Source organism: Astyanax mexicanus, chromosome 9 (genome assembly GCF_023375975.1).
Source record: "Astyanax mexicanus isolate ESR-SI-001 chromosome 9, AstMex3_surface, whole genome shotgun sequence".
NCBI lineage: Eukaryota > Metazoa > Chordata > Actinopteri > Characiformes > Acestrorhamphidae > Astyanax > Astyanax mexicanus.
In genome coordinates this window covers 38,823,794-38,848,543 of record NC_064416.1, presented here as the reverse complement: position 1 = coordinate 38,848,543, position 24,750 = coordinate 38,823,794, and the positions used below count along the sequence as shown (strand labels likewise).

The 24,750-nt window shown below is 39.2% G+C and overlaps 2 protein-coding genes and 2 long non-coding RNA genes across 9 annotated transcripts in view; 3 read left to right on the top strand and 1 right to left on the bottom strand.

The window, feature by feature from the left end:
- Positions 1–24,750, top strand: part of LOC125804591 (uncharacterized) — a 349,596-nt gene that overhangs the window by 166,081 nt on the left and 158,765 nt on the right. The gene's annotated exons all lie outside the window — the stretch shown is intronic.
- Positions 1–24,750, bottom strand: part of LOC103024772 (thrombospondin type-1 domain-containing protein 4) — a 114,238-nt gene that overhangs the window by 87,509 nt on the left and 1,979 nt on the right. For all 3 annotated transcript variants that reach the window (XM_022679829.2, XM_022679830.2, XM_007251880.4), the window contains exons 2-3: positions 20,629–20,680; positions 12,529–12,598 (exon numbers count right to left, since the gene is read on the bottom strand). In XM_022679829.2, the coding sequence (XP_022535550.2) occupies positions 12,529–12,598; positions 20,629–20,654 (96 nt within the window). In that variant the 5' untranslated portion in view covers positions 20,655–20,680. The remainder of the gene's footprint in view (positions 1–12,528; positions 12,599–20,628; positions 20,681–24,750) is intronic.
- Positions 2,805–7,397, top strand: LOC125804590 (uncharacterized). Of its 4 annotated transcripts, XR_007440709.1 has the most exons (5): positions 2,832–3,107; positions 4,717–4,786; positions 5,773–5,863; positions 6,643–6,776; positions 6,901–7,387. It is a non-coding gene; the product is annotated as an uncharacterized LOC125804590 (long non-coding RNA). The 4 variants fall into 4 exon arrangements; XR_007440708.1 differs by having other exon boundaries at positions 2,805–3,107; positions 4,717–5,863; positions 6,901–7,397; XR_007440707.1 differs by lacking the exon at positions 2,832–3,107 and having other exon boundaries at positions 4,586–4,786; positions 6,901–7,386.
- Positions 16,824–18,545, top strand: LOC125804589 (uncharacterized). Its single transcript, XM_049483622.1, has 2 exons — positions 16,824–17,441; positions 17,556–18,545. The coding sequence occupies exons 1-2, from the start codon at positions 16,983–16,985 to the stop codon at positions 18,204–18,206; spliced, it is 1,110 nt and encodes a 369-aa protein (XP_049339579.1). The 5' UTR covers positions 16,824–16,982; the 3' UTR covers positions 18,207–18,545.

Genomic DNA, 24,750 nt, shown 5'->3' with positions numbered 1-24,750 from the left:
ATGATTTTCCCATAATGCCAAAACAGATCCATGACCGTTTGAAAGAGTCTGTCCTAGGCTATGACAAGTTGTACTGTTTTGTTTATTTTATCTTATCTTCATTTTGTTATATTCTATTTTTATTGTATTATTTTATTTTGTTGTCTTACTTTATTTATATATCTATTTTAACAACAGCTCTTGGGTGTAAACTGAATCGTGAGATCACAATTTCGTTCCACCTCATGAACCACATGTGATACGAATGACAGTAAAATCTCCTTGAATCCTTGAAAACAGGTCCAGTACCTGTAAAATAAACAATACAGTGAAATTTGCCCAAACGTGCAGGAGTCATAGCCTATGTTTTACTCTTTCAAATTGTAGTGGAACTGTTTTGGCATTATGGGAAAATCATGAGAAATTTAATTTTAAACATGAATAAAATAATAATAATAATAATATAAAATAAACAATACAGTGAAATATGCCCAAACTTGCAGAGGTGATAGCCTAGGACAGACTCTTTCAAATGGTAGTGGACCTGTTTTGGCATTATGGGAAAATCATGAGAAATTGAATTTTAAACATGAATAAAATAATAATAATAATAATATAAAATAAACAATACAGTGAAATATGCCCAAACTTGCAGAGGTGATAGCCTAGGACAGACTCTTTCAAATGGTAGTGGACCTGTTTTGGCATTATGGGAAAATCATGAGAAATTGAATTTTAAGCATGATAAAAAAAAATACAAAAATGAATATAAAATAAACAATACAGTGAAATTTGCCCAAACTTGCAGGAGTCATCGGCTAGAACATACTCTTTCAAATGGTAGTGAAGCTGTTTTGGCATTATGGGAAAATCATGAGAAATTTTATTTTAAGCATGAATAAAAATAAAAATGAATATAAAATAAACAATACAGTGACATTTGCCAAAACTTGCAGGAGTCATAGCCTAGGTTGGACTCTTTCAAATGGTCATTGATCTGTTTTGGCATTATGGAAAAATCATGAGAAATTTAATTTTAAACATACATACATTTTTTTTATTAATATAAAATAAACAATACAGTGCAATTTACCCAAATTTGCAGAGGTAATAGTCTAGGATGGACTCTTTTAAGAGGTACTGGATCTGTTTTGGCCTTTTGGGAAACTCATGAGAAATTTAATTTGAAGCATGGATTGAAAAAGTAATATTAATATAAAACTCTCTCTTTCTCTCTTAAAAACCGATGGGATTGTTATGGTATTATATCAAATAGATAATGTACTGCACTAAATCTACAGTGAGGTGAGTTATTTTAATCCGTTTTCTTCTCGTTTCTGGGCTTAATGTATGTCTGAATTAATATAACCGACTGAAACGTGTCTGTCTCTCTCTGTGTTTTTTAGCGTGCTCTCCTCCTGCGCGTCTGTTTACCGTAAAATCGCGCGTATACGCGCGGATAGCTTGACTCCGGTAAAACACCAGCATAGATATACTCCTTAATAACTGCCCACATCTTCCCCAAGGTACACAATAAGACACTTCAGCAGACACAGCCGGCCCATCGGGAATCCTCACGAATCTCCCGATTAGCCACTCCGGGCCTGGACACACTGACAAAGTTGTAATTAACTGATTTCCAATTTCCAGTCTTCATTACTCATCTTTTAATAATGCTTTTTCCGCCCAATTCCTTTAGAGGGGAGTGCAGACATATGTTCTCAGTCTTCAAACTGATTGGGCATAAAAAAGGCCACTGCAAATTTCATATTTCTTTATTTGTGGATTTCATGCATCTGTTTGCCAGTATTCATGCCCTTAGTGCTGTCATTATCAGCCAGCATTGGCAGAGCAGCCAAAAAAATATTGAGAGCATGTGTGCTGTTTGACAAAAAGGTTAATTTATATAAAATAAAAAACACTTGAGGCTTGTAGTGTAAAGACAGCCACTGACACTGGTGATTTTTTTTTAGATTTTATATAACATTTTATTATTTTATTGTTTATTCTATTATAATTCTGGTCTAAGTGATTCCTAAATGGCCAGTGAGTTTATTTAACTGCGACTGAGTGAATACAGCCTAAACCCAAGGTGTGTTAAAAACAGTTTTTTTAGTCCGGTGTTCTGTCGAATTTTGCTACCCATCGATACATGCTTCCCAAAGGTACTGCGCATGCGCCGACCTACACAATTTAATTCTTTCTCGTGTTTTATGTATAATTAATCTGGTTTAGGGGGCGTTATGTGCATTAAACAACCTGGACGCACTATCATTGCACAGAAGTGTAAATGGAAACTAAAAATTACACTTATTATCATAAATAAATACAAAAGCAGTTTGTAATGAGCTATATTTACTATAACTTTGCCATGGTACAATGAATTATGCCCTCCAAATCTAATAACGTACATCTACTGGAATATAACTGGGTACATGCCCTAAAATAGTGCTTCTTTTGTATTTTTACAGTTAAATATTCATTGGGGCAGCACGGTTCGACAAGGTAGCAGAATTCGACAGAACGCCGGCCCTCTTTCTCCAGTCCAGCTCCGCCCGCCCTCTCATCAACAGACTTTTGGAAGAAACCAAAGTCACTGGAAAAGAGGGGGATCTGAGATTTTGAGGCATGATATTTAATATAATTAAAATAATATATTTCACCTTTCCTATTAAATTATGATTATTTACGTTTATATCTCACGTTTTAATACAATATAACATATAATGAATATATTAAAACACACAAATTAAAAACCTTTCGGGCAACAAAAAAACCCCGAACCTAGTTTTGAATGGTCGTGGCTCCACTCCACTGAATCAGTAGCCGCAAGAAAGACGTCCTTTTTTCCGGGAGCTGCATGGGGACTGCAGGAGTTTAAAGCCTCGCTGTGTTTTATGGGGAATAGTTATTAATATTGGGTCAAATAATCCAGTATTTCTTCACTCTGGTGCTGAAGGTCCGCTGCGCTGCTCTTACTGTGTTTCCTTTTTACTCTGTTTTCATTTAAAGTCCCTCAGTCTTAAAACAGTGGCACTAGCGGGCCTCCAGCGGGCCTTCAGCACCGTTAGTGATTATTACCCTGCCGGATTAGATTAGAGCAGCGCGGCGGAGCTCTGTAAGTCCCGGTGAGTAATTTAGTTAGCTGACTGTTTCAGCTCTCGGTGAAGCGCGGTCTTATTATGATACTTAAACGGCGCTGGGCGTTTGTTTTGTTTCTGAACGAGCAGGTGCTGCTGCAGGTAATCGAGCTAACTGTAGCTAATTAGCTTAGCCAGCCATCCTCCACTCGCTAGCTCGCTAACGTTAGCTATCTTACAGCGTTACTCGCCATTAACACGCTTTAAATAGTCTTACCACTATTTAAAGACTATTTAAAGCGTGTTAATGGCGAATAACGCTGTAAGATAGCTAACGTTAGCGAGTGGAGCATGGCTGGCTAAGCTAATTAGCTACAGTTAGCTCAACCGGCTAAGCTAATTAGCTACAGTTAGCTCAACCGGCTAAGCTAATTAGCTACAGTTAGCTCAACCGGCTAAGCTAATTAGCTACAGTTAGCTCGATTACCTGCAGCAGCACCTGCTCGTTCAGAAACAAAACAAACACCCAGCGCCGTTTAAGAGCTGATTCACGACCTTCTCTCCCAGCACAGGGTGTGTTTTTCTCAATCAGCAGCAGCTTTTAAACCACGCTGTAGTTCAGTAATAAGATCGCGTTTCACCGAGAGCTGAAACAGCCAGTTGGCTAACGGTAGTTAAAATACCTAACAGGCCTGAGAGCTCCTCTCGGTACTCCGGTCTAATTCGGCAGGGTTTTTGTAGATATTTAATTTCTGAATCTTGTTAATACTGAATTAAAGTATGGTAATCTGGCTAATGTTAAAAAGTCAACTAGCTTTTTACCAAAACACTTTTAGTTAATTTATACCTAATTTTAGCGGTGTGTTCCCACGAGACGAATAAAAAATAAATAAATAAATAAAAAGGGAGGGGGGCGTCTGCGCATGCGCGAATATTTGCGGCCGTCTGCGCATGCGCGAATATTAGCGGCCGTCTGCGCATGCGTGAATATTAGCGGCCGTCTGCGCATGCGCGAATATTAGCGGCCGTCTGCGCATGCGCGAATATTTGCGGCCGTCTGCGCATGCGCGAATATTAGCGGCCGTCTGCGCATGCGCGAATATTTGCGGCCGTCTGCGCATGCGCGAATATTTGCGGCCGTCTGCGCATGCGCGAATATTTGCGGCCGTCTGCGCATGCGCGAATATTTGCGGCCGTCTGCGCATGCGCTAATATTCGCGGCAGTCTGCGCATGCGCTAATATTCGCGCATGCGCAGACTGCCGCGAATATTCGCGCATGCGCAGACGCCCCCCTCCCCCCTTTTTTTTTTATTTTTTTTTTATTCGTCTTGTGGGAACACACCGCTAAAATTAGGTATAAATTAACTAAAAGTGTAAAGTAAAAAGCTAGTTGACTTTTTAACACTAGCCAGATTACCATACTTTAATTCAGTATTAATAAGATTAATAAGAGGAGCTCTCAGGCCTGTTAGGTATTTTAACTACCGTTAGTTAACTGGCTGTTTCAGCTCTCGGTGAAACGCGATCTTATTACTGAACTACAGCGTGGTTTAAAAGCTGCTGCTGATTGAGAAAAACACACCCTGTGCTGGGAGAGAAGGTCGTGAATCAGCTCTTAAACGGCGCTGGGTGTTTGTTTTGTTTCTGAACAAGCAGGTGCTGCTGCAACTGGATTTTATAAAGATATGAGAAAAGAATGCTTTCGTCGTGGATTTAACATGAAAAGGTAAGCTGCTGTTATGTTCTGATCTGTGCAGGCAGTTTATGCACTTAACGTAACTCCGTTAGACAACTAACTTACAGAGCTAGCGTTTGTTGTGTCTCCGGCTTAGTTTTCTGCAGTCCATGATTTATTAGCTAAGGTGTTTAGTTTATTTTGACCCCAAACAGCAGCATTCACTGCATTTTGCATACTATTAACTAACCGCGTGAATCCACTGTACGTGCAAGTTAGCGTTAACTTCATCACGAACGAGTAACGGATTAGTAAACACACTCTTGTCTTTTTTTTGAATCCTCACAGTTTCTGTCAGAAAACACTGAAAGAAAACTTCTCCTCTGTCTCTGTTTATACAGCGATGGTTTGGGTTTAAAGCTGGGTTTGTTGTGCTGGATATTTGATTAGGAGCAGGAGATTTTATAAGATGTGTGGCTGCATAATTGTGAACTGAGATCGCGGTCTGTGAAGTTACACCCGCAGCTAACCAGTGACTTTAAAAAACAAATAAACACAGCTGTTACTGGACTTTATGGGTTTTAAAAAATGAGTTAATTACTTTTAAAAGACTAGGCTACTAATGTTGGCCCTGCTGAGTCCAGCTGATCATCCAGAAATAAACATGACCTATGCTGGTCAAAAGCTATTTAAAGAGCTAACCTCCCAGGGTGTGTTTGTTTTTGTTTTTTTTTCTGGTTTTGAGCATTTTTTAAAGGAGGGAGTGTACGTCTGTGCTGCAGTAGAAGAGTGTAATTTTAGAAAAGTTGCTGTATTTGTCTCACTGTCTTAGATAGTATAGACTTTAAACATGTTACTAAAAATTTACACTGGACCGTGTTTTTAAATACTTGCCATTCTGGATGTCCTGAACATTTTCATGCATATTTTTTATGTCGGTTAGTTTTATTTATATAAAGTAAGACCTGTAGATCTACTTTATTGGATAAATTGATACAGCTACCATGAACTGTTTTGTTTCTGTTCTGTAAAATCAGGCCCAGTTCCAAAAGACACAACATCCTCAGTGTCCTGGAGCTCCAGCTGAAGCACTGGCCACTCCACCTTCTCCATCCCCACCCAAAAGAGGTTGATGAATATATGTTAATACATTAATAGCTTAATATTATTACTCTATTTGTTCTTATTACTGACTTACCGGGGGAACTAATTAAGGGACGGATCACACACAGAGAAATGTGTTGGCAGTGCTGTTGCTAATTGTACTGAGTGTCTGCAGTGTACTGGGAGGATTGTGCTGGGTGCTTATTGTTTCTCAGGTGGTAAATCATGTTTGTTGTTGAATGTGCATTTTTTTTCCTTCCCATCTTGTAAAATCCTGCCTTTGCAGTCCACTTTAAAATATTTCCAAACAGAGAGGTGTAATACGCTCTTTCGATCTTACAGCTGCTGATCACACTGCTAATAAATAAAAAACAAACCCAGTTGATTTTATCGGAGTGCCAGTACCCAAACCCGACTGACTAAAACTTTCAATCGTAACCACCTTACACTTAACGATTGAGATGACACGACCGCAACTCAACTGCAGCTCGACTCTAGCCAGACTCATGTGATTTTATCCTGACTCTGGAAATTTGTCTGCAACTGTGAAATCATTGGAAAATCGTTAGGTACCTCAACACTCTTCTCTCTTCACCCTTAATGTAGCAGCTACCCACTGAATAACTGTTAGCCTGTTCTATAGCGACTGTAATTTCCTTCTGTCTGTTTCTTACACTCTGTAGGTACTTATATATATTTTTTTATTGAACGTGGCAGCGTGCCGACAATCACAAGTATTGCAGATGTTGGGATAAATTTCAGCCAATTTAACTTTACTAGAATGTGCTCTGTGTACTCTGCAGGTACTTCTAAGGCAGCTAGTTGAAGGCGTGATTGAGGTCCATGCCAGAGGGGTTCTGCACTGTGACCTCAAGCCATAGAACATCCTGGTTCAGATGTACAGTTAGGAACCACGCCTTCATCTTCTGTTCTTCTGGTATGGGTTTTCAGTGAACACTACAGGCAGAGAACTGTCTTCGTAGAAGCTACCATTACTGAATAGAGATTCAGGTCAAAAACATTCCTTAACGCTCAGTCACTGTCTCTAATTTACTTTTCAGGACCTTCCTCATGAGTGGTTTACCCATGAGGCCAAATCCTCCACAGTGTTGCAGATAGGAATCATCCTGCTGTGTGTGAGAGGTGACCCTTCAACACCAGCACGGAGATCACCTCAAAGAAGTCTCAGATCATCTCTCCACCATCTGCTCTATGACCCCTGGCTAAGTATACACCACGACACAGCCACCACATCAGGCACACCTCAGTCAGGTACCATATAAAACAATAATAATAATAATTTTAAAAAATCTATATTTTCAATCTCTAGTTTAGAGAGTTCTCTAGTAGAGCTGGGCGATTAATTGATTTTATCGATAAATTCGAATTTATAGTTAAGGACAATGTGTTTTTATGAAAATCGATTTTCTGAGTTTTCTTTTTCACCACAGACGCTCCTCTGTGGGCACAGAGTGAGCTTAGCTAGCTCCCTCCATACCTCCCTCCCTCCAGCGCGCGCACCCCCTGCCCCTCCCTCACTCCCTCCCTCCCTCCCTCCCTTGCACGCACAAACACACACACACACAAAACACATGACGGTGGATGATCTGGAGTGATCTGGAGTTGGTTCGGTTTTGCGGCGTCGGACGTAGACCAAACAGGTCCTCGCTGTAAGGTGAACCAATTTATCACTATACCTTAAACAGAACCATGTAGCGGAGTGGGAGAAGTGCTGCTACCATAGGAATGAACGCAGCACCAGTTCACCATTCAACGTTAAACAAGGAACTGTCCCTGGCACATCTTCCAACCGTGTACCAGGTTTTGTATGCACTACAAGTTAAGATGTTTTGCATATTCATGAGAAAATATCTCATTTTATAGAACACTGGCACTTATTTAAAAGCTTTGTTTTGCAATTCTAGCCCAATAGGGAAAAGTATTTACTTAAGAGCATATAAATTGTACTTGTTTTCTATTGTCTACTTTGTAAGTTTTATCAAAAAAGGGCACCATTTTATTTATTTCTATTTGTTTTTAAGGGTGTGTTTATTTATTTATTTATTTTTTAAGTTTGAGGGTGCATTGTGTCAGTACCTAAACTATGTTGGAGAAAGCTTTCTAAAAGTCACTAGATGTTCTCACTGTTTACAATAGTTTTTTTTGCTTGTTTCTGGTTGCACTTTAACCACAAATGGAACATTTTAAGTGAAAACAAATTAAATAAGAACTAGTTTTTAACCATTTGTTTATCATCTTTAGTTTGATTTTTAGTAGGGGGAAAAATCGATTTAAATCGAAAATTGGATTTAAAAAAAAAAAATCTAATTTTTTTTTTCGGCCATATCGCCCAGCTCTATACTCTAGTTTAGAGGGTTTTTTTATAAAACACACCTAAGGAAAATAGCAGGTATTAATAAAGCTATTGATTCCATACTTTTAAAAAGGTAATGATTTTCTTTAACTATATAAATGTTTTAATCGTTTTGTGTATTGTATGCTTTTAATTGCTTCCTGTTTTGTATTTGTGTTCATGTACTTAAGGCTTTAATCCTTTTATCTTGATATTGTTTATCTTTTGATGTTTATTAATTACTTAACTGTATTTATCTTTATGTAGTATACTGTTAGTGTTTTAATCCATACACTTTTTGTATATATTTCTTTTATTGCTTAGTTACTTGCTTTATTAATGGTTATTGTATTGGTGTTTTAGTCTTATTTTGGGCTTATATTCATTAAAAACATTTTAACGTTTGTCTTTTAGTGCTTTAATCAATTAATATTGTACTTACCTTTTACTATTTTACTATTAATCTTTCTGTACTTAATTATACATTATTTATTTATTTATTGTTTTTTTATAAAATTAAAGGCGGGTTTATTAATTGTATGTCTTTATACAGGATTTTATATTTGCATTGTATATATTTTTGTTTCATTTAATGTTTATGCTCTTTGTCTTTTTCAGATTTTTACATTTTTAATTTGTGTATTGACCCAAGGAGTATGGGTTCCTCTCAAGGTTTCTATCTCTCTTTCTGAGAGAATTTTCTTTGCCGCTGTCTCCTTTGTGCTTACTCAAAAGAGGTTTGGACACTTTTTTTTTTTTTTTTTTTTTTTTTTTTTTTTAAACTGTTCTTAATTTTGTTTGTTTCTTAACTTTGTCAATAAATGTTTTTTTATTGCTATCACTTTTGTCTGTTTATTTGATCACACTACCGCTAAGTTTCTTCAAATGTGTTTATGGAAAAAAAATAATTTTAATATTTTATTAAATGTGGATTTGATGCCCACATTCAACCACTTTTTAACACTTCAACTAAACACTGAAAGAATAAATCAGAAATTATTGATTTATTATTAATGTAATGAACAGAGATGTTCTGAAGTTAAAAGCTGATTATCCCATGTGTCTCATATTCCCAAATATGATAAGGTCATGTCAGCTCCAAGGACAATTTCAGTTTTGTATTTCAGTGAAAGTTATTCCTTTAATTGAATTTATATAAATAATGTATCTGGTAATATACAAAGGCTCTCAGTGTTGTTACACCTTTTTGTTATACTTAAAACCAAAGTGTAATTTTCAACAACTCGCCTCTGTGATGTTTGACCACTTAGGAATTACACTGACATTACTTCTACAAGTCATGGGATTGTAGGTTTGAGGCTGATCATGAAGTGTTACCTCAATGTATTGGCCAGTAATTTATTATTGAAGGTTATTCATTCAAATTTATTGTGACTGGTGGTCTGCCTACAATTGTCTGTGCAACTCTGAGAAATATCTATATACAACTTTTAAAACGATTAAAGCTTTGGGATTTACATGTGCAAAATTAAGCCCTGCATACAGAAATATACTGATAACTTTCTGATGCTTTAAAAAATAAGAATCAAAGGAATCAAATTCCAAAAGATAAGCATTAGCATTTCAGAAGTACTGTCCGAGGTCAGCATACACACTAGAAGAACAGAGAAAAAAAATCAGTTCTTACAGTCTGCTTGTCTTACCAGGTTCCATGAGACACTGCAGTATCCCTTTATTCATCCAATAACATAAATTATACATTAATAAAACATCTGTTTTATTAGAAATACTTGTTACAAATTAGCACCCACAACTCCACAGAGGTTGGAGGACCATAATTTAATATAATTATATATTTAAGTTACATGATTTTGAGCATATTACTACATTATTTTGCCTTTCAAAAAATGCCAAGTGAGCAAATCAAATCTAAAACTTTTTTTTGTTCCCCCTCTGCATGTGATACATAGAGATCAGTAACATCTTTCAGTAAAAATGGTCTGTAAAAACATGAAATTTGAAAAGGAAAAAAATACAAGCTACAAAAAATGTAACTTTCAAAATAAATTCATGGTGATCACTTGATTATGACAGAAATGGACACCTGCTAAAACCACATACCTATCCTTTTGGTTTGAGGTAAATCTGTCTACCACAAACCAAAATAAACAATTACAGTAGAGGAATCCTGCTTTAAGATATTTGGCCTCAGATGCATCAGTAGCACTTTACAATTAATTTACATTGTTTAACCATACTTATGTTAGAATGCCTCAACTAATTATTATTATGACACTAGTTAAGATATTAATTCCTACAAAATGTTAAAACTGATATCGCAATTCATCTTTATTTACAACATTCTTAAGCATTACAATTTAGAAATGTTAAATAATATTTACCACTTAATTACCACTTAATGTTTATTCCAGTCGTAAGTACTGTTGTTTTTTACCCTGATTGTAAAGAGTTACAGATGCATCAGTAGCTGGGTAGAACAATATGAATATGACTGCTGTCTAAATAAATTAAAAAGGCATTTTTTTTACGGCAGCCTCACGCTGACACAGGGTCCCAAGCAGTGATGTTAGTAACGTGTTACTCTAATCTGACTCTTTTTTCAGTAACGAGTAATCTAACGCGTTACTATTTCCAATGCAGTAATCAGATTAAAGTTACTTATCCAAGTCACTGTGCGTTACTCTCTCTCTCTCTCTCTCTCTCTCTCTCTCTCTCTCTCTCTCTCCACCTCACACACACACACACCGCGTTCCCTTCCCCATCCCCCTCCGCTCTCCCCCAATCACACGCGTCTCGCTTTCTCCCCTGTCTCTCTCTCTCTCTCGCGCTCGGCGTGTTTTTAGTTTCCGCCCATTCTCGTTTTTCCGCCAGTTCTCGGCCTCCCTATCTCTTTATAAAGGCGGGTTTTCCCGGCCACGTCCCAATTCACTAGCCAGGGCAGCGGTCTGCACAGATCTGATTGGCAGAGGAGAGCGTTTGAAGATTTTACACCACACGTGATTGGTCTGTGAGTTTCCCATGCCGCAGAGTGCGTATACCGTAAAGACAAGAAAAGTTCTGACGCTTTAAATGAACACTGTCAAAATTAAATCCTTCTCAGTAGTTTATCGGTTTGGGTCCGCACTGGACAACGTCTGGGTCTGGACCCGGACCGCAGTCTGCATATATGTGATCCGTGGTCTAGACCATATACACGGTTTTGTTTTATCAAACCACTCCTTGCTGCCCTGCAGAGAACAACAGGTTCAATATTCAGTTTTACAGTGTTAAATATGTCAGGTCAAGAAAGACTTTCTTTATTTTTCTTTTTTATAAAAACAAGTATTTATGTTAAGTGAAATCAAGAAAGACCATATTTTATTTTTTATAAAAAACAAGTATTTATGTTAAGTTAATTCAAGAGAAATGGTCTTTTAATTTGATAAAAATAAATAGTTCAACTTTAAATGTCTAGAGATACATTGATGCTGTTAAAAATGCTTTTTCCAATAAAGGGAGTATTGGCAAAACTGGTTATAATGTTTATGTTAAGGCGGCGGGACGTGGTGTGTGCAGCTGCTTAAAGTAACTAATAAAGTAACTTGTAAAGTAACTTAGTTACTTTTAAAATCAAGTAATCCATAAAGTAACTAAGTTACTTTTTAAAGGAGTAATCAGTAATTGGATTACTTTTTCAAAGTAACTATACCATCACTGGTCATGATGATGATGATGATGGTCAAAAATGTCCAGTCTTTCTTCTTCCTGCTGCTCAACCAGCTTGGTCAAGCTTGGTCATGTTGGTTGTTTATTGGTGTAGCCCAATATATCGATTTGGCACTATAAACTCTTTAAGGCACGCCCCCATGTTGCCGCTTATCAAATTAAAAGTTTAGACCTGCAGTAAAGAACTTTGGTTGTCAAATTATGTGAACCTGACACCAATAAATCAATAATTCCTGGTATTTACTTATTTAGGAGTATTTAATTATCTTCAGTAACTCAGATTTTATCACAGAGAACTGGCTTGTAGCATATAATAGCATATAATTGCTGCAGATCCGGTATGTTGGTTTAGTAATGCTCCTCTGATCCTACTCAGTGTGAATACCTGTTATTTGAATTGAATATAATAGATCTGGCAGTTAGTGTTCTCCTGCAAGCATGTTCGGCTATTTTCTAATGATGTTGCATTAGCACCAATTTGAAAACATTGTTGAATTTTGTGATACAATACCATTACAGAGAACCTTACAGAGTCTGAACTGTTCACAGTGGTGGTGAAAATAATCAAATTAACGTAAAATGAATTTTAAAAAATGGTATATTACTACAGTCCTTGGAAAAAGATTCTGGCAAATGGTGCCAACATTACCTTCTTGTGGTCTGCTGGGAGCTGACAGTCAGTGGGGATTGACCAAAGCAGGGCCATAACCATGGCGAAACTGTGAACAAAAAAAGCAGCCTTTACAGAAAGAACTTTTCCTGAATACGTCTGTGTACAAACAGCAGGATGCCGGATTTATGGAAATGCTTCAGACCTTCTCTATATGAAGTGTTACTCTATTAATCACTGTGTTTATAAACTGTGTCAATAGCTGTGTATGAATTATGTATGACATCTTGACCTTCTTGAGTTACACACAGCTGTCAGGTCTCTAGGATCTCCTCTCACACACCCGAACTCTATTTCCCAAAATCCCACTGGCCATGACGTCACCATCAGCCGCTCACTCTCACCCAATCGCGTTACGCTCCCCCGTTCAGAGTCACCTGTATTCTAAGAAGTTCCGGTTCATAGTAATTCCATGTTTTGTATATATAGGGTTCGGTTAACGTCTGTTCTTCGCGAGGTATTGCCGACTCATGTTGCGTACTGAGCGTTATTCCAAACCCTTTTCTGTCTGCCCTTTTGTTATGATCTTTTTGCCTGTATTACAGATTTCGCCTTTTGTCTTTGCCCTTATTGGATTTGTTATATTATCGGACTGTCTCTCTGGCTTTGGATCTTGGACTGTCTCCTGTATTACGATTCCTGCTTCCAGTGTGAGTCTTGTTCAACCTGTTCTCTGGCTGTGTTACTCTGTTTACAACTCTGTTAATAAACCCGCCTTTACCTTTTACTCGGCGTGCGTCTCTCCTACCTGTCTGGCGTTACAGAATACCTCGCCGAAAAGACAGATGGCTGAGTTTAAGGATTTACAACAGGCTGTAGATAACCAGAGGAGATTGCTCGGGCAGCATAGCCAGCTGTTCGAGGGTCTCACTCATTCTGTTAGCGCTCTCACCGCCCAGCAAACCGAGCAACACTCCCAGCTAGCCCAGATAACCGCTAGCCTCCAGGGTATCTCTGCTCAGTTAGCCCAGCTGAGCATAGCCACCCCAGCTAGCTTAGCTCCCGCTAGCCAGGCCCCGGCTAGCTTAGCTTATCCAGCCCCGGCAGCAGCTGTTTTTTCCGTGAGCAAACCGGATAAATATGACGGCACCCCTGATCTGTGTAGAGGTTTTTTGCTCCAGATGTCGCTATATTTTTCCAACATGCCTTCTACCACCGACAGAGCTCGGGTTTCATTTTTTGTTTCACGTTTAACCGGCAAGGCTTTGGATTGGGCTACTGCTATCTGGCCAGTTGTAGAGAATGGCACCTATGAACAGTTTCTGAACGAATTTCAGATGGTTTTTGATCACCCTCATCAAGGACAATCACAGGGGGAGTTATTGGTTCGTTTACGCCAGGGAAACCGTTCTGTTGCGGATTATGCGCTGGAATTCCGTACGCTAGCGGCGGGTAGTGGATGGAATGAGCCAGCTTTGCGCGTTATGTTCCGTAATGGATTACATCCGGACATTTTAACCGAGTTAGCTTGTAAGGATGACGGTCTTCCCATGAATGACTTGATTTCCCTGGCTATTAGACTGGATCAACTGAAACGTAACTCGTTTGTTGGTCAAAAGAACACTCCTACAGCGGCTCACCTGGCTACTCCCCGCGCTTCTGGATTTACCCCCCGCGCTGCTGGATTTACTCCCCGGTTCTCCACCTCACCTCGACCTGCTGCCATTTCATCTGCTCCAGAAGAACCGATGCAAATCGACGCTTCTAGGCTATCGAGAGAGGAGCGGCAACGACGCATCCAAGCCGGTTTGTGTTTATATTGCGGTGGAACTGGTCATGTGCTGCGGAATTGTCAGATTAGACCCCCCCGAGTATTAAATAACAATAATACTCCTGGCTTGTCCCGCGGTGGGCTCTCCCATGGTTTCCATGGCAACCCGGACCGTCCATACGAGCCACCTGCTACATACTCGGGAAAGCGTGTGGAATCCTCTCCACACGCTAAAGGGGTAAGCGGTCTAAACTCTGACATGATTTCTAAATCTATCTTCATATCTATTGTTCTGCTCTGCCAGTCTGCTTCTCCTTTTGTGTTTCCAGCACTAATTGACTCCGGTGCCGAGGGGAACTTCATGAACCACCAACTGGCCAGACAACTCCAGATTCCAATAGAACCCCTGGATAACCCTGTCAAACTGTCTGCTGTGGATGGGAAACCAATTGGACAGGGAACCATTTCCCACGCCACCGTTCCTGTCAGAATGAACGTTAGCGCTCTGCACTCTGAGGAGCTCAGGTTTTTTGTCATGATGGACTCTGATTATTTTGTTATTTTGGGTCTCCCTTGGTTGAGAAAACATAATCCATTGATTTCCTGGGCTAATAATGAAATTATTTCCTGGTCTCCATATTGCCATAAACATTGTATTACTGCTCCTAAACTAAAGGTCCAGTCTACCACTGTTGAGAGTCCTGAGCCTGAGTCTCTTGCACATATCCCAGTTGAATACTCTGATCTTGTTGAAGTCTTCAGCAAATCTCGTGCCACACAACTCCCACCACATCGTCCTTACGATTGCGCTATTGATCTCATTGACAATCAAATACCCCCCAAATCTCACATTTATCCCTTGACTCAGACTGAGGAACAAGCTATGGAGGAGTATGTGCAGGAGGCCCTGGCTCAGGGTTTTATTCGTCATTCCACTTCTCCAGTTGCAGCATCATTCTTTTTTGTAAAAAAGAAGGATGGTGGTCTTCGACCTTGTATAGATTACAGACAACTTAATGCAGTTACTAAAACTTACCCGTATCCTCTCCCTCTAGTGCCTGTAGCTTTAGAACAATTACGTGGGGCTTCTGTCTTTACCAAATTGGACCTTCGTAGTGCATATAACTTAGTGAGAGTAAGGGAGGGAGATGAGTGGAAGACTGCTTTTTTCACCACAAGGGGGCACTATGAATACCAAGTTATGCCTTTTGGCCTCAAAAACGCCCCGTCCGTGTTCCAGTCCTTTATAAATGATGTCCTACGTGACATGTTAGGAAAGTTTGTGATTGCATTTTTAGACGACATTCTAATCTACTCATCCGATCTGACCACACACATTCCCCAGGTCCGCGCTGTCCTATCTCGTCTGCTAGAAAATCAACTTTTTATCAAAGCTGAGAAATGTGAATTTCACCTCTCCTCTATCTCTTTTCTGGGATATATCATTAATGCTAAGGGAGTTTCAATGGACAATAATAAAGTCCAGGCAGTAGTAGACTGGCCCATTCCCAAATCAGTAAAGGAACTGCAGAGATTTTTGGGTTTTGCCAACTTCTATAGACGTTTTATACGCAATTATAGCTCAGTAGCAGCACCACTCACTAATTTGTTGCGACATAATACTAAAACTTTAGTTTGGTCTGAACAAGCGCACAATGCTTTTTCTACCCTTAAGGGAAAGTTCACTTCTGCCCCTCTGTTAAAACATCCTGATCCTAAAGAACCATTCATTGTAGAGGTTGACGCCTCCAGTGTGGGAGTGGGGGCTGTACTCTCTCAAAGATTAGGCTCACCCAGTAAAATGCATCCTGTGGCCTATTTTTCTCATAAACTTTCTCCTGCTGAACAGAATTATGGTATTGGGGACCGCGAACTCTTAGCCATTAAATTAGCTTTAGAGGAATGGAGGCATTGGCTGGAGGGAGCTTTACACCCCTTTGTAGTTATCACTGATCACAAAAATTTAGAGTTTTTGAAATCCATGAAATGCATGAACTCACGTCAGGCTCGATGGTCTTTGTTTTTTGCTCGTTTTAATTTCACTGTTACTTACCGACCAGGGTCCCGTAACACTAAAGCTGATGCACTCTCGCGTATCTATGATGAAAATAATTCAGTCATCTCAGAACCCACCACTATTCTAAAACCAGAGGTAATTTTGGCTCCTATCAGGTGGGAAATTTCGGAGGAGATTAGTCAAGCTAATCAAATTACACCTCCTCCCGCACAATGCCCACCTAACAAAACATATGTACCAAATCAGTATAGAAATAAATTAATCACATGGGCTCACACTTCCCCATCTTCTGGACATCCCGGTGAGACCCGCACCTATCAATTATTGGAGGGTCGATTTTGGTGGGAAAACATGCGTTCAGACATCCATGAGTTTGTATCATCTTGTACCATTTGCGCTCAATGTAAAATTCCCCGTACTCTACCTGCCGGTAAATTAATACCATTACCAGTTCCAGCTCGACCTTGGTCCCATTTGGCAGTAGACTTTGTTACAGATCTTCCTGATTCCATGGGTAATACAGTCATTATGACTGTCGTTGATCATTTCTCACGTGGTGTTAGGTTCATTCCCTTCGCTAAATTACCCACTGCTTTTGAAGCCGCTGAAAGCCTGTTTAATCAGGTATTTCGTATTTTTGGTATTCCCGAGGATATAGTGTCTGATCGCGGTCCTCAATTCATATCTCAAGTCTGGTCAGCATTCATGAGTAGGTTGGGTGTCTCTGTCAGTTTGTCTTCCGGTTATCATCCTCAAAGTAATGGTCAGTGTGAAAGGATGAACCAGGAACTAGGGAAATTCTTACGTATATATTGTTCTAACAATGTTCATGATTGGGCCCAATATCTCCCCTGGGCTGAATTGGCTCAAAATTCTCTTATCAGCTCTTCCACTAAGTTAACACCCTTTCAGTGTGTCCTAGGTTATCAACCTCCGCTCATGCCATGGTCAGCTGAACCTTCTGATATCCCTGCTGTAGATCAGTGGATGCGCCGTAGCGAGGAGGTGTGGGAGGAGACTCACAGACGTATAGAAGCCGTGTTAGAACAACACAAACAGCAGGCTGATCGTCATCGTCGTGAGGCCCCGCTCTACTCCCCAGGAGATCGCGTTTGGCTATCTACCAGGGATTTCCGGCTCCCCGAAGGCAACAAAAAATTATCAGTTAAGTTTATTGGCCCTTTTAAAATAATCAAAAGAATCAACGAAGTTACATACCGTCTTGAATTACCTTCTAATTATCGTGTCTGTCCTTCTTTCCATGTTTCTTTCCTTAAGCCGGTTATCCCTGGTCCGCTGGATGAGACCTCGCATGGGATGCTGCCTCCTCCGCCTGTGCTCATGGATGGTGGACCCGTCTACGCGGTGGAGCGCCTGTTAGACTCCAGAAGGAGGAGGGGAGCCCTGGAGTACCTGGTTGATTGGGAAGGCTACGGACCTGAGGAGAGAAGCTGGGTTACTGCAGCAGACGTCCTTGACCCATTGTTGGTGGAAGAATTCCATCGGTCGCATCCGTCTCATCCAGCACCACGCCCTCGGGGTCGTCCAAGGAGGAGGTCTCCTGACCCTGGAAGGGGTAGGCGCTATAGGTCTGCTGCTACTCGGTCTCTCAGTTCCGTCCGCGGCTCCAGGAGGGGTCGTCCCAGGACCAGGGGTCGTCCCAGGACCAGGGCTCCTGTTCAGGCTATCCCCGCTTCGGGTTCTCGTGTCCGTCGGGCCTCCGGGCGGAGAGGGGCGGTTCCTGTGTGTCGTCCTCGTCCTTCGGTTCTTTCGGACTCCTCGGGGGGAGGTACTGTCAGGTCTCTAGGATCTCCTCTCACACACCCGAACTCTATTTCCCAAAATCCCACTGGCCATGACGTCACCGTCAGCCGCTCACTCTCACCCAATCGCGTTACGCTCCCCCGTTCAGAGTCACCTGTATTCTAAGAAGTTCCGGTTCATAGTAATTCCATGTTTTGTATATATAGGGTTCGGTTAACGTCTGTTCTTCGCGAGGTATTGCCGACTCATGTTGCGTACTGAGCGTTATTCCAAACCCTTTTCTGTCTGCCCTTTTGTTATGATCTTTTTGCCTGTATTACGGATTTCGCCTTTTGTCTTTGCCCTTATTGGATTTGTTATATTATCGGACTGTCTCTCTGGCTTTGGATCTTGGACTGTCTCCTGTATTACGATTCCTGCTTCCAGTGTGAGTCTTGTTCAACCTGTTCTCTGGCTGTGTTACTCTGTTTACAACTCTGTTAATAAACCCGCCTTTACCTTTTACTCGGCGTGCGTCTCTCCTACCTGTCTGGCGTTACAACAGCACAGAGAATCTGACACTGATGCGGCAACTAAACACACAGGTTAACAAATACTAGTGATTTAAATTTGACAGGTTAGATTTTTTTAAATTAATCTTAGCTGTGAAATTAGCTTTTTTAAAATCATGTTTAAATTGTGTCAAAAGTGTCAATATTTTGCTATTGACACCTGGCGCTCCACCACCTTCTGTTTGAGGATGCCCCACAGATGCTCATTTGGGTTTAGGTCTGGAGACATGCTTGGCGTTGTTTACATTGCCTTTACGTTTAGCTTCCTCAGAAAGGAGGGGATCATGCCCTGCTTCAGAATTTCACAGTACATGCTCCCCATTTCAGCACTCCAATGCCAACGGCACTCATGCAGCTCCAGACCATCATGCTACCACCACCATGCTTGACTGTAGGCAAGAGAGAGTTGTCTTGGTACTCCTCACCAGGGTGCAGATGCTGGACACCATCTGAGCCAAACAAGTTCATTTCTGTCTCATCAGACGATTGGACATGGTTCCAGTAATCCATGCTCCTGGACTGCTTATCTTCAGCTTGCTTGTTTGCAGGCTTTCTTGTGCATGAGCTTCAGAAGAGGCCCCCTTCTGGAGTGACTGCCATGCAGAGTGAGCTGCTGCAGAGTGTGGCTTATGGTCTGAGCACTGCAGGCTGACCTCCCATTTCCCATTTCAGCAATGCTGGCAGCACTCTTGTATGTTTATTCCTACCTCTGGATATGACGCTAAACATGTGGTCTAAACTTCTTTGGTCGATTCTGAAGAGGCCAGTTCCAGATAAAAACCTGTCCTGGAAAACTGATGTACGGTCTTGGCCATTGTGGTGTATCTCAGTTTTAGTTTTGGATTTAGAAATCTTCTTAAAGTCTAGGCCATCTTTGTGGAGAGCAACAATTCTATTTTTCACATCCTCTGAGAGTTCTTTGCCATGAAGTGCCATGTTGAATATCCAGTGGCCAGTATTAGAGAACTGTAGCTTAAACACCAAGTTTAACAAGCCTGCTCCTTATTCACACCTGAGACCTTGTAACTCTAACACATCATTTGATAGCAGGTAGGGAAACCAACACAATTTGACACAATTGGCAGTTATTTTAGAGATAAATGGCTTTATGTTGAGTTATTTTTAGAATACAGTAAATATTAACTGCTATAGAAGCTGTACACTGACAACTCTGATATATATCCAAGTTTCATTTCTACAGTTTTTTGTCCACTTAAAGGTATAATCAAATATTTATGGAAAGGAGAGGGGTGTACCCACCTTTTTGGATACTGTATATACATATATACAGCTCTGGAAAACATAAGAGACCACTTAAACCAAATTGAAAACCTCTGGAATATAATCAAGAGGAAGATGGATGATCACAAGCCATCAAACCAAACTGAACTGCTTGAATTTTTGCATCAGGAGTGCAGGCATAAAGTTATCCAAAAATAGTGTGTAAGACTGGTGGAGGAGAACATGATGCCAAGATGCATAAAAACTGTGATTAAAACACAGGGTTATTCCACCAAATATTGATTTTTAAACTCTTAAAACTTAATAAATATGAACATGTTTTCTTTGCATTATTTGAGGTCTGAAAGCTCTGCATCTTTTGTTATTTCAGCCATTTCTCATTTTTTGTAAATAAATGCCCTAAATGACAATATTTTTACTTGGAATTTGGGAGAAATGTTTTCTGTAGTTTATAGAATAAAACAACAAGTTCATTTTACTCAAACATATACCTATAAATAGCAAAATGAGAGAAACTGATTCAGAAACTGAAGTGGACTCTTATTTTTTTCCAGAGCTGTACATAATAAAAGTAATATATACTTCAACACTTCAAGTATTCCACATTATCTACCCTCAGCTATCACAGCGCCAGTAAATATCATGAAGACCCCCAAACAAATTTAACTGCACTTTTTCCACCCAGAACTGTCACAGAATTAAGTATTTCCTTTTTACAAATTCACTCACAGGGTCTAAAGACAGTTCTCATAAATCATTACCTCCTGTACACCTCGACACAGGAGGCTCCTTACCTCACCATGGAGACTCTTCTGCTCATACTGGAGAGAAAGTGGGCAGCTCTACCTGGAGAAATAGAAAGCAGGTGTTTTATGTTTGCAGACATCAATCCAATTCAGGCTAATATTTGCATATCCACAGTTAGCAATTAGCTTAGCATTGACGTAGCATCTGACACGTTCATCCTCTCTCAGTGTGGCACAGAACGACCACCGGCGCTGACCTTGGGCACTGACCTGAGACAGCTCGGCTCTATTAAAGCCCCTTTCACTGAAATACAACACCAAGTTCAAACAGTTCAGCCCGGGCAGTTAATAGCTCCTCCGGGACAATTCTAATCTTTCCGTTTATTAAAATACTCAGATCACATGAAGCTCTGCTGGAGCTGAATTCGGATCACCACAGAATGTTTTTCAGGTAATTTGTTGGAATTTTATCGTCCAACTGAGATAAAATACAGCATCTATGTAATTTTCTCAATATGAGCCCAATAACATTAACAGCGATCCAAACAGCAGGGTTTATAATAAGAAGTGCACTGGATTCTGGTTTCAGCCAATTACAGAACTATAAAAAAAGAAAGTGCAGATTCATACTGGACTAAAATCACCCCAAGATTTAAATAATGCAGATTCAAACTGGATACATTATTATACATTGTAAATGAATACTGAAATCATCCAGACTATGAAGGAACACATAATGAATCATGTAGTAAATAAAAAGTGTTAAACAAATTATAATACTCTGTGAATCATTTAGGTACTCTTATCTGGGGTGCTGTAAATTATCCTATACAACAGAGGTAACTCTTGTTCTTACTTTCCTGGGGTGGTCCTGATGAGTGCCAGTTTCATCATAACGTTTTTGATGTTATGATGAGTGGGACTGCACTTGAAGTTCCTATTTTTTTTTTGATTGACTGACCTTCATTTCTTAAAGTATTATTTTCTTTATTTAGTTGAATAGTTCTTGCCATAATATGGATTGATCAGAATGAATATGCTGGATTAGAGCCTAAAACACTGGTATACAGTGCACAGAACTCACTAGGCAAGGCAAGGCAAGTTTATTTATATAGCACCTTTCATACACACCGGTCATTCAAAGTGCTTTACAAATTAGAAGATACACAGAGAATCAAATAAAAAAAAAAAACATGTAAAAGAATCACAGTAAAAATGGAAATAAAAACTAAAATAAGAATAAAGCAAGATTGATTCAAACATGATTAAAACAAAGAGAAGTAAAATTAAAAACATGTAAAAGAACAACAAGGAATTTTAAATAAAAATAAAATAAGAATAAAGCATGAATAAAACATTATATAAAAGTGCCGTTACAGAATAAAAGTGGGCTGAGCTGCAGTGTTTTAAACTGAGCTGAAAGCCAGATCAAGCATGTAGGTTTTCAGTCTGGATTTAAACATGTTTAGTGTTGGTGCTTTTCTAATGCTCTCTGTTAACTGATTCCACTACACTGCTGCAGAGTTTTCCCTCTGAGTGAACTCAGATGGAACTCAGGATGAGTCTGATCAGGAACAGCTATTGCAGGAAAGTTGTTACAACACAGTGGGCATGAAGAGAGGGATCGTAAATTTCAGGCAGTGAAGGTGTCAGTGCACAGTGACTTTATAGAGGAACAGGCTGAATAGGGGAAAACAAACCCAGAAAAAAAGTTCTGTAGTGAAAATGCACTAAGCCACTGTAGGCACTTTCTGTTCCAAATAACAGTGTGAATGATTTTCTATATAATTATATGATTTAGATTTTAAAGAAAACTAGACATTTATAAAGTACAAGAGGCCCAGTCTTACAGTGGTATAAAAAAGTTTGGGCACCCCTGATCATTTTCCTGATATTCTTTTAGAAATCATTGGTTGTTAAGATCAGCATCTTCAGTTAATATATAATATAGCAGAAGAACACAGTGATATTTAAGAAGTAAAATGAAGTTTATAGGATGTACAGAAAGTGTGCAATAATTCTTTAAACTAAAATTAGGTACATTTAAATGAATTTGGGCACCACAACAGAAAAATTACTAGACTTTTTAGTAGATCCTCCTTTTTGCAGAAATAACAGCCTCTAAACTCTTCCTGTAGCTTCCAATCAGAGTCTGGCTTCTGGTTGAAGGTATTTTGGATCATTCTTCTGTTCCCCTGCATGAATGCTTTAGTAGATTTAGAGCAGTTTTTAGTGTTTAGGGTCGTTGTCTTGTTGAAGTATCCAGCCCCGATGCAAGTTTACCAAACAAATGTTGTGTTTCAATAATTAGTGCTAAAGATATTCAAATCAATAAAACAACGAGGGTGCCCAAATGTATTAATTTATGGAGCTACCTAATTTTGTTTAAATAACTATTTCACACTTTCTGTAAATCCTATAAACTTAATTTCACTTCTCAAATATCACTGTGTTCATCTGCTATATAATATATATAACTGAAATTGCTGATCCAAACAACCAATGATTTATAAACGAAAAATCATGCAAATTAAGACTTAATTTATAACTTATAACTTTTTCATACCACTGTAAGTAAAAGTACAAATGCTCAACAAAAAAAGCAGAGATGTATAAAGAAGTAGATGTACTTCACTACTTTACTTAAGTACTAAAATACTGTATCTTTATCTACTGGAGTATTAGTTTTACTCCTACTTCCACTTTTACTTTGTTACATATTTTCCATGAGTTTAATACATTTACTTTTACTGATATATTGTTTATGTGCTTCATTGTTACTCGTTACAATTATAAAGATGTTTGGAATCTTTCCAAACCCACATTATCACTAAATCCAAAGCGGTAGATGCTCTGCACTGTCTCACTGGGTTTGATGAAGCTGCTCATCACCGAGTGAATCAAGAGATCAAGCTGATCTTATATGAAGATCTCACTGCTGCCGTTCTGCCTTTAGCTCTGAGATCTTTCCACTGCTTTCTGTAAAAACTGCACTAACAACACAGTACTGTACTTTTACTTTAAGTACTTCAGTATTAAATTTCACAATAAACTACTTACAGTACTTAAGTACAAAACATTTTGAATACTTTAGTACTTCTATTTAAGTGTGGAGATTAAAGAACACTTCAACTTCCACTTAAGTCCCTTTATTGATAGACCACTTAGAGTACTTTTACTCAAGTGTCTAGTACATTACACATTTCTGCAAAAAAGTGACTCGAGTGTTTTTTAAGCTCCACACTAAAGTGGAAATACTAAAGTATTCAACATTTTTTGTACTTTTTTTGTATTTTTGTATTAATTTAATAAATAAGCGATTATATCTGCCATTCCCTTTATCTTTGATTCCTGTGTGTACAGCTCCTGATCCTAGCTTTCTTTATCTTCACTTCATAACGATAGAAACAGCTGAAGCTTGCATTAAAAGGTGTGAAATAAATAATGTGTGAAATGTTTTTGTTTGTCTCTCTCCTGCTCTCTCTCTTTCCACATGTGACCAGTGCTGCTGACCAATGGGAGGCCTGGCTAGAGTATTGGGGGAAGGTGCCAACCTTTTAAATGCAGAGTCCAAGATGGCTGCCAGGGAGAGAGCACTGTTGTTACAACATGTGCTGTTTTAAGTTTTTACTCTTTTGTTTGAGGTACTTAATTTGGGTGTTTTACCAGCATGCTCCTTCAGTTTGTTTTAATGAGTTTTAACTTTTTGTTTCAGGAACTGCTTCGTTTTGAGGTATTTTATATGTAGTTTCAAATATTGTTTAAGAAGAGATCGTTTGTGCCACCTGGGCTTTCAGACCAGTAAGAAAGATGCACCTGTACATTTCACACCAGGTAGTTTTTACTTTGTTTAGTGTCTCTAGCTTAAAGAGTAGCAGTACCACTCAATTTAGTGTAGTTAGCTTTTATTTGGTAGTTAAAGTTTCTAGCCATTTGTTTTGTAGCACAGAGTAGAAAATTGTTATGTTCTGTTCTGTTAATTTCTTTACTGTTGTCCTGTTTGATTCTGCCAGTGTGAAACTTAATAATACTGCAATTTTAGAATGTGTGTCTTACTAACTCTATTGTAAGTAAAGCTCTTTTACCCTTTCCTCATGCCTTTTACCTCATTGCATATATATGTTTTTTTTTTTTTTACTAATGTGCCATATGTAATTGATCCCACAACTC